General features: G+C 49.1%; 2 protein-coding genes across 3 annotated transcripts in view; one reads left to right on the top strand and one right to left on the bottom strand.

Annotated features, from left to right (window-relative positions):
• Nucleotides 1-2,062, bottom strand: part of LOC108285277 (phospholipase A2 inhibitor and LY6/PLAUR domain containing) — a 6,170-nt gene extending 4,108 nt beyond the window's left edge. Inside the window, exons 1-2 of the mRNA XM_017502321.2 lie at nt 1,686-2,062; nt 1,194-1,340 (exon numbers count right to left, since the gene is read on the bottom strand). Coding sequence (XP_017357810.1) covers nt 1,194-1,335 — 142 coding nt within the window. The 5' untranslated portion in view covers nt 1,336-1,340; nt 1,686-2,062. The remainder of the gene's footprint in view (nt 1-1,193; nt 1,341-1,685) is intronic.
• Nucleotides 2,063-2,753: 691 nt separating this feature from the next.
• XRCC1 (X-ray repair cross complementing 1) overlaps nt 2,754-9,696 on the top strand; it is a 34,394-nt gene continuing 27,451 nt past the window's right edge. Inside the window, exons 1-2 of one of the 2 annotated variants that reach the window (XM_017502310.2) lie at nt 2,754-3,013; nt 3,424-3,516. In XM_017502310.2, coding sequence (XP_017357799.1) covers nt 2,798-3,013; nt 3,424-3,516 — 309 coding nt within the window. In that variant the 5' untranslated portion in view covers nt 2,754-2,797. The remainder of the gene's footprint in view (nt 3,014-3,423; nt 3,517-9,696) is intronic. The other variant, XM_037729165.1, reaches the window with a different exon arrangement.

Raw genomic sequence — 9,696 nt, 5'->3', positions numbered from 1 at the left:
TAGAGACGGGGTTTCACCATGTTGACCAGGATGGTCTCGATCTCTTGACCTCGTGATCCACCCGCCTCGGCCTCCCAAAGTGCTGGGATTACAGGCTTGAGCCACCGCGCCCGGCCTCCATGGACTTTTGTGAAACTTCAGGTCCAGCTGATTCTTGAATGTGGGATTCTCCTCCTTGAAGGTACCACGTAGGTCTTGTAGACAGTGGGACCTCAGGCAGGGGGCCCTGAGGCGGGGGTCTGCATCCTAGGTCAAGGAGGGAGAGTGAGAACCAGGAGGACAGAGGACATGAACTCCTTGGTCCTGAGAGAGGAGACAACTAGGGGCGCAGATACCTGGGTCTTGGGGAAAGTGAGGCTTATCTGGACTCCCGTGTAGAGGGGAGGAGAGGGCTGGGGCCTGAACTCCTCAGTCTAAGGAGAAAGAAAATCTCTCTCCTTCTGTTTAAAAAATTCTATTCTTTCTGATCCAGTCTAGTGCCCCCCCAAAAAAAGAAAAAGAAAAAAGAAAAGAAATTCTATTCCATTCTATTCTATCCTATCCTATTCACTGATTTATTTATTTATTTATTTATTTTTTGAGATGGTGTTTTGCTCTGTCGCCCAGGCTGGAATGTGCAGTGGTGTGATCTCAGCTAACTGCAACCTTCGCCTCCCAGGTTCAAGCAATCCTCCCACCTCAGCCTCCCAAGTAGCTAGGATTACAGGCACCCACCACCACCCTCAGCTAACTTTTTTTGTATTTTTAGTAAAGACGGGGTTTCATCATGTTGGCCATGCTGCTCTCAAACTCCTGACCTCAAGTGATCTGCCCACCTCGGCCTCTTAAAGTGCTGGGGTTACAGGCATGAATCACCACACCTGACCTTCTCCCTCTTTTTAAAAAATTATATTTTAATGATTTCCCTTTCCAGCATGCTCTCATCTGATTTCCTAGAATTGAGAGGTCTTATCTGGGACCCTTCCTGGAGGGTGGAGAATTCAGAGCCCACCAAGCCCCTCTGTCAGGGATCCAATCACAGGAGCCTTTCTTCTCTGGCACCCCCAGGCTTCCTCTTCCTTTACCCTTGGCCTCTTCCATGAATCTGAATTTCCAGAATTCCTTCCCGTTCACCTAGAGGACTTGCTGAAGGCTCTCTCGTAGTCTTCTCTTTCCTGAGGTCCCAGAAAGAATCTAGGTCCCTTATCACTTACCAAGACCCAGGAGGGTGCAGAGCAGCATGAAGGCCAGCAGAAAGGTTCCCGGTCTCCTGGAGGGCCTCATCATGTGTGTACCAGCAGTACTCAGTCCCCAGCTTTTATAGGAAGCTGAGGAGGGGCGGGACCAGACCCACATTCACCCTGCAGGGAGAAATAGTTGAGATCAGAACCCTGGGGCAGTCCTCTGTGGCCTCTGGATTGGGAAGGCGGAACCAGAATCCAAAAGTGACCTGGGCATCTTGTGCCCAGCCCCCACCTCCATGGAGACCCCACGAGTCTGGGCTTCCAGCCCCCTCTTCCATTAGAACCCAGAATGTCACTTCCCTGTTTTCCACCTTCCCACTACCCATTTTTGTTTGCTTGTTTGCTTGAAGACCAAGATGGAGTTGGGCCACTTGATTCCCAGCAGCTGCAAGGACTGGGATTCCCTCTCCTCTCTCTTCCCCTCTCCTCCCAAGGAAGCACCCAGTGTGGGTGGGGCCCTACCTTGGGGCATGCAGCATGTCCAGGCTGGTCCTTCGGGTGCCAGGTGCTTTGTCTCCCTTCCCTTCTCTTCATGTGCTTGGCTCACACTCTCTGTATGTTTGGGCTGTCTCTGGCTGCGACCTCACCCAAGGCTGTACCCTTGGGTGTCCAAGGGACCGAACGAACAGAAGGATGCCTGTCAGCAGCCATAGGCGGGCGTAGTAAAAGACAAATGTTCACAGGCCACATATTGGGAAACTGAGGCTTTTGTGGAAGCATTCTAGAGTAGGGGTGCGCGCTTGCGCGTGTGTGTATGTGGTTTGGGCATATGTTTTTTGTTATATTTAGGACTCTGAATCCGTCTCTTTTGGCCTCAGGCATAAGGCTGAGAGAGATCTGAGAATTTTTTCGTGTGTGTGTGTGTGTGTGTGTGTGGCAGGGGGACAGAGGGAAGAGTGCAGCCGTCTGAGCTGTTGGAGAAGATCCTGTTGTGCAGGATCCAGGTTCCCTACGAAACTATGAAAATTCACTCAGATTTGCTGTCCTAGCCCAGCGCGGTGGCTCACGCCTGTAGTTCCAGCACTTGGGGAGGCCAAGGCAGGCGGATCGCTTGAGCTCAGGAGTTGGAGACCAGTCCGAACATCAGGGCAAGACCCGCCACCCCCCTCACCTCTCCCCCGTCTCCACAAAAAATACAAAAATTAGCCGAATGTGGTGTGCCTGTAATCCCAGTTTAGGAGGCTGAAGTGGGAGGATTTCTTGAGCCCAGGAGATAGAGGTTGCAGGGACCCGAGATCTTGCCACTGCACTTCATCCTGGGTGAGAGATCAAGACCCTGTCTCAACAAAAAATTTTAAAAAATAAATAATAATAATACAGCAAAAAGATTTGCTGTCTAGGCTCCAGTATGGGCGGTGACTGCATCGTCCAATGAGAATCGCGAATTTCTTCTAGACACCAATCCCAGAGGCGGCTTTTGTTGCTAGGCGCCCAGAAAGTAGGGTGTGGACGTCATCGGGAGGCGGGGCTCGGGCGGGGGTGTGTGGCAGAGGGAGACGGGGCTGCAGGAAACGCTCGTTGCTAAGGAACGCAGTGCACTTCCCGCTCCAGAGAGGCGCGACTGAGCTTGCGCAATGTCGACGCCAGCGCCGGCGCGCCGGGGTTTGAAAGGCCCGAGTCTCGTGCGCTTGCGCAGTTCAGCCTGCGCAGGGTGCACCCCACCGCCTCCCACCTTCCTTGCCCCTCCGACCCCAGACCGTACCTCATCCCTCTGGCCAAGTGAAGCCCACGAAGTTGACATGCCGGAGATCCGCCTCCGCCATGTCGTGTCCTGCAGCAGCCAGGACTCGGTGAGGGACCTGCGTCGGGGGAGGTTGGGAGACGTGAGGGAATTAATGAGGATAGCTCCTTAAAGAACTTTTGGGGTCCTTCTTGGAAGTCTAAGGAGAGTCAGTGGGGGGATTTCCGGGAGGCTAAAAGTGAGTTGTGGAGAGGTGTTGAATCAGGGACATTCTGGCCTCCAGGGAACTTCCGGAGAGAAAAAGAGGAATAGGGAAGCTTTCTTGGAGAGCCCGTAGGTGAACTTCCACAGGAACGTGTTGTTCCCCCAAACTCCAGGCAGAGTGTGGGGGGATTAACGGGGGAGCTTAAATCCGGAGGATCATACAGGCCTTGGGAGGACTCAAAGGAATCATCTGAGAGCTGGAGGCCTAGCTGTCATCTCTGTGCCCTAATTCTCCTCTCCCATTCTTGTTTCCAGACCCACTGTGCAGAAAATCTTCTCAAGGCAGACACTTACCGAAAATGGCGCGCAGCCAAGGCAGGCGAGAAGACCATCTCTGTGGTCCTACAGGTGATCCTGCCACCCCACCTCCTCCTCACTAGGAATCTGGAGTCTGGGGCATTCGGATTCTGCTCCTGAGCCAACTGGCAATGGGTTGAGTAACTTTCTTTGCTGGGCCGCAGCCTCATTACCTGGAAAATGGGCAGCATAATCCCTGTGCCCCTCAGCAGAGGGGAAAGGAGACCCAAGGATTAGGTCCAGGATGACCATAGGAATCAGTGTGTGGTCTGGGCAGGTGGCTTCTACTTTCTGGGTCCCAGTTTCCTTAGCTGGAACAAAATGAATTATTGCAATGTGCCCTGCCTGCTGCAGCCAGTGAGCTCAGGACTGGAAGGTGTCCAGGAAGGTCATCTAAGCCAATCAACTCCACTTCAAAGAAGGGGAAACTAGCCAGGTATAGTGGCTCATGCCTGTAATCCCAGCACTTCCGGAGGCTGCGGTGAGAGGATTACTTGAGCTCAGGCGTTCCAGACCAGCCTGGGTAACATATCACGACCCTGTCTCTACTTTTATTAAAATAAATAATTTTTTTTTTAAAGAATAATAGGCCAGGTGTGGTGGTTCACACCTGTAATGCCAGCACTTTGGGAGGCTAAAGCTGGAGGATCTCATGAGCCAGGAGTTTGAGACCAGCATGAGCAATATACTGAGATGTCGTCTCTACAAAAATTTTATAAATTAGCCAAGTGTGAGGATGTACACCTGTAATCCAAGCTACTGGGGAGTCTGAGGTGAGAGTGAGAGGATTGCTTGAGCCCAAGAGATGGAGGCTACAGTGAGCTGAGATCGCACCACTGCACTCCAGCCTGGGCAATGGAGGGAGACCCCCCAAAAATAAAAAATAATAATAATGAGAGCTAACATTATTCAACATTACCTGCCAGTCACTGCTCTACACACCTCACTTCTGGATTAGCTCAGTGAGTCCTCATAAAAAACCCCATGAGACAGGGTCTGTTATTATCCCCAGTTTAACAGATGAGGAAACTGAGGCCCAAAGAAGTTATACAACTTGTCTGACAGTCAATCTTTTGTTTATTGAGACAGAGTCTCACGCTGTTGCGCAGCTGTAGTGCAGTGGCACAATCTTGGCTCACTGTAACCTCCACCTCCTGGGCTCAAGCGATCCCCTTGCCTCAGCCTCTTGAGTAGCTGGGACTACAGGTGTATGCCCATGCCTCGCTAGTCTTTTTATATATTTTTTTTAGAGATGGTGTTTCCACCATGTTTCCAGGCTGGACTTAAACTCCTGGCCTCAAGCGATCCTCCTGCTTCAGCCTCCCAAAGTGCTGGGATGATGTATTTGCCATAGTTCCTGGCTCAGTGGGTGCTTTATGACTATGAGGAGCAGAACACTGTGGATAGTGCTAGCATGAAGGAAAAATTAACCTTTTGTGAGTGGGCAGTCATTCAGCATATATCCACTCCTCTCCCTCCCACTGGAGGGGGAGTATATTTCCCTGCTCCATTGATGGGTTTGACCATATGATTTACTTAATGGAATTTGAGCACACCTAACTTCAGCAAGGGCCTTAAATGCACTTGGCTTTTGTACTCCCATGATCTGCCATGAAAACATTTGCCAGGTTGTTGCTGATCCCAGAAAACCGTGGAATCCCATGGAAGAGACCTGAATCCTCCCAAACTGCAGCCACAGCAGCCGTCCCACAAACCCTTAGAAGAATGCTTGTTGGTATAAGTTTCAGTTTTCATGTTGGGAGGCTGAGGTGGGTGGATCACTTGAACCCAGGAGTTTGAGACCAGCCTGGGTAACATGGGGAAACCCTGTCTCTACAAAAAAATAGAAAAAATAGCTGGGCATGGTAGCACATGCCTGTAGTCCCAGCTACTAGGGAGGCTGAGTGGGGAGGATCGATTGAGCCCATGAAGTTGATGCTGCATTGAGCTGTGGTGGTTTCACTTCACTCCAGCCTGGGAGACAGAGTAAGACAATCTCAAAGAAAAAAAAAAAAAAAAAACCCAACAAACAAAAAAATCCGAAAAACAAACAAACAAAAAAGGTCTCAGTTTTAGGATAATGTGCTACACAGCATTATTACAGTGCTAGTTAATACGACTATGTTTTAAACCACTGAGATTAGGGATTTCTTTGTTACTGTGACATCCCAATTGATGTCAGTGTTTCGCACCTGTCAACTAGTGGCCTCCACTTCCCAGGTTCAAGTGATTCTCCTGCCTTAGCCTTCTGAGTAGCTGGAATTTACAGGCATGTGCCACCATCCCTGGCTAATTTTTGTATTTTTAATAGAGACCGGGTTTCGCCATGTTGGCCAGGCTGGTCTTAAACTCCTTACCTCAAGTAGATCCGCCCTTCTTGGTGTCCTGAATTGTTGGGATTGTACAGGCATGAGCTGCTGCACCCAACCCGTCTTTTAAACTGTGATAGATACAGGTTGCTGACAGTTTTAGTCTTGGGACCTAGATTCAAGCCTCCAGCTCTCCCTCTTACTCGGTGACCTCAAGCAAATTGTTTAATTTCTCTAAACCTGTTTTCTCATGTGTCCACTGGGAATAATGACATCCAATCCTGGAGTTGTGAAAATTCAGTGACATAATGTCTGCACATGTGCTCTGTCAACATGTGGGTGTTTGTGTAGAGGGAGGGATTCGTGTTTTTATTACTTACTGGCTGATGATTCTGCTGGGCTCTCTTAGGATCAGGTGACTCCAGGGAAATCACATTTCATTCTGTTACCCTAGTTGCTGTGGGAACAGAGTGACTGGAGGCAGAAGAGACAGAACCTGGCAGGTGACAGAGCCAGAGGGGTGAGAAACAGAATTCGCTGACCTAGGAGAGATCAAGGGAGTATTACAGCTGTCACCAACATGGTAGACCCCAGAGGGGGCAGTTTGGGAAAGTGATATGTTTCAGTTAGGATGTCTAGATTTTATGTGACTTTGGGACATTCAAGGGGTGGCATCCAGGAGGCAGTTAGCGATCAGATGTGGAGCTGGAGACAGAATGTGTGGAAGTTGTCTGTGCAGGGAAAGAACCTATAGACTCGGGAGTAGATGATGGATTTATTTGTTCATTCATTCATTTATTTAGTCAAGTATTTATTAAGTGCCTTCTGTAGGCCAAGCACTGTTTTAATACTGCAATACACAGCAGAAGACAAAAACTTCTCAGTCTCAGTGGAGCGCAGTAGCTCACGCCTATAATCCCAGCATTTTGGGAGGTCAAGGTGAAAGATCATTGAGCCTGGTAGTTCGAGACCAGCCTAAGCAACACAGCGAAACCTCATGTCTTCTAAAAATACAAAAATTTGCCAAGTGTGGTGGCCCATGCCTGTGGTCCCAGCTACACCGGAGGCTGAGGCAGGAGGAGCACTTGAGCCTGGAAGATCAAGGCTATAGTGAGCTATGATCACACAACTGCACTCCAGCCTGGGCAACAGAGTGAGAAGCTGTCTCTCTTTTTTTTGAGATGGAGTCTTGCTCTGCCACCCAGGCTGGAGTGAAGTGGCACGATCTCAGCTCACTGCAACCTTCATCTCCTGGGTTCAAGCAATCATCCTGCCTCAGCCTCCCAAGTAGCTGGGACTATAGGTTCGTGCCACCATGCCTGGCTGATTTTTTTCTTTTTTTGTATTTTTAGTAGAAACGGGGTTTCACTGTGTTAGCCGGGATGGTCTTGATGTCTTGACCTCATGAGCCGCTGCCTCGGCCTCCCAAAGTGCTGGGATTATAGGCGTAAGCCACTGCACCTGGCCGACGCTCTCTTAGAACAAAAAAAGAAATCCAGTCTTGTGGAGCTTTCATGTTAGTAGGGAAAGACTGATAAATTAGTCAGTAAAACATGTCGGATGATGAGCGCTGTGGAGGAACTTAATGAAGGAGAATGAGAGTGTCCCAGCTGGAGCTGGAGCAGTGGCAAGGATTTTTATTTAAATAGTAGGGTTAGGGAAGGCCTCTCTGAAAAGGTGACATTTGAGCAACATGAGCTATGTATGTATCTAGGGAAAAGACTCTGAAGCTGGCTTGTGACAGCAAGGAGACCATTGTGGCTGGGGTGGAGTCAGCCAGGAGGACAGAGGTGGGAGATGAGGTGAAAGGGTGGGAATGGCAGCCCCTAAAAAGACACTTAAGGCCTGGGAAGCCATGGAAAGGACTTAGGCTTTTACTCCAGGTGAGACCGGAGCCACCGGAGGGCTCCGACAGGATCTGCCTTAGGTCTTCACAGGATCCTGCTGGCTCCATGTTGACAATAAACTGCAGGGGCCACACACAGAAGTGGAAGACCAGCATCGCAGCAGTTGTTTTGTTAACTTATTCCACGTCAGAGACCTTTTGGAACGTCTGATTGCATCTGGCAATGACTAATATGCGGGGTTAATCCAAATTCACCAAATGCTAATTTTGGTTCTTTTGACGTAACTGATAAGGCAGAAATTTCTGGCCGCCAAGCCAGCAGGCTTATCTGTGGGTTGTTTCGTTTTGTTTTGAGACAGTGTCTCACTCTCTTGCCCAGGCTGGAGTGCAGTTGCGAAGTCATGGCTCACTGCAGCCTCAACCTCCTGGGCTCAGGTAATCCTCTCACTTCACCCTCCCAAATAGCTGGGAATACAGGCGTGTGCCACCAGGCCCAGCTAATTTTTAATTTTTTTTATAGAGATGGGATCTCACTATGTTGCCCAGGCTGGTCTTGAACTCCTGGGCTCAAGCAGTCCACCTACCTTGAGTTCCCAAAGTGCTGGCATTACAGACATGAGCCACTGCACCTGGCCACATCTGTGAGTTCTTCTACTACCCTGCGTTTTCTTCTTTAATCATTGTTACGCAACAGCTGGTTATTACCACATGGGGCTCAGCCATCGGCTCGTGACAGCCCCACACACCTGATTGTTTGCAGTAGCTACAGAAGGCTCTTTTGCCAGCTCATCCACCTGCTCCCAGTGGGAAATGCCAGCCTCTTTGTTAACTACTCCTGGGCTGGAGGGGATGGCTTGGACCAGATCCAGATATAACTCCTGTGTGCCACTGGAGGTGTGTCATTTTTAGAAGAAATGTTCAACAGCAGTAGGGCCTATGATCATTTTTGATTTTCATTGGTTTTCTAATCAGTCAGTTTGCCACTGTGGTGTTTTAAGTGTGTTTTTACTGTTTTTTGATGTGTCACATACATAGAGTGAAGTGAAGGTGTAAGTAAGTGTACAGTTCAGTGACTGTTCACAAGCTGCAGCTGCCTTCTGCACTCCACACCCAGATGAAGCACAGAAGATGTCTAGCCCCAGAAGTTCCCTCAAGTTCCTTCCTGTCAGCGCCCCTGCAAGGGTGACCCGACCAGATTGTTAACAGCATGGGTTCATTTTGCCTGATTCTGAATTGCATATAAAATGGATTCGTGTGGTATAAACTTTTTTGTCTGGCTTCTCTTATGATGTTTGTTTGTTTGTTCCTTTCATCTACGTCATTGAGTATAGCTGTAGATGGTTTATTGCCTTTTTTTTTTTTTTTCTGAGATGGGGTTTCACCCTTGTTACCCAGGCTGGAGTGCAGTGTGCATTCTCGGCTCACTGCAACCTCCACCTCCTAGGTTAAGGCAATTCTCCTGCCTCAGCCTCCCAAGTAGCTACAAACAGGTGCCCACCACTACACCTGGCTAATTTTTTGTATTTAGTAGAGACTGGTTTTCACCGTGTAGGTCAGACTGGTCTTGAACTCTTGACCTCAGGTGATCTACCTACCTCGGCCTCCCAAAGTGCTGGGATTACAGGCATGAGCCACTGTGCCTGACTCCTGTTGTCAATTTTTTTTTTTTTTTTTTTAAGACAGAGTCTCTGTTACCCAGGCTGGAGTGCAATGGCATGATCTCAGCTCACTACAGACTCGACCTACTGGGCTCAAGTGATCCTCCTGCCTCTGCTCTCCGAGTAGCTGGGACTGCAGGCATGTGTCACTTCACCAGGCTAAATTTTGTATTTTTTTTTTTGCGGGGATGGGTCTCACTGTGTTGTCTAGGCTGCTCTTGAACTCCTGAGCTCAAGCAATCCACCCGCTTCAGCTTCTTAAATCGTTGGGATTACAGACAAACCACTGTACCTGGCCTATTTTCTTTTCTGTATAGTATTCTGTTGTGTTGAGAAAACTATTGCAGTTTTATTGATTTATATTTGATTTTTTTATTTAAAGAGATGGAGTCTCCCTATCTTGCCAAGGCTGGTCTTT

The sequence above is a fragment of the Cebus imitator genome, unplaced genomic scaffold, assembly GCF_001604975.1.
Source record: "Cebus imitator isolate Cc_AM_T3 unplaced genomic scaffold, Cebus_imitator-1.0 Scaffold296, whole genome shotgun sequence".
In the NCBI taxonomy this organism is placed as follows: Eukaryota; Metazoa; Chordata; class Mammalia; order Primates; family Cebidae; genus Cebus; species Cebus imitator.
This window is presented reverse-complemented; position numbering and strand designations above follow the sequence as displayed.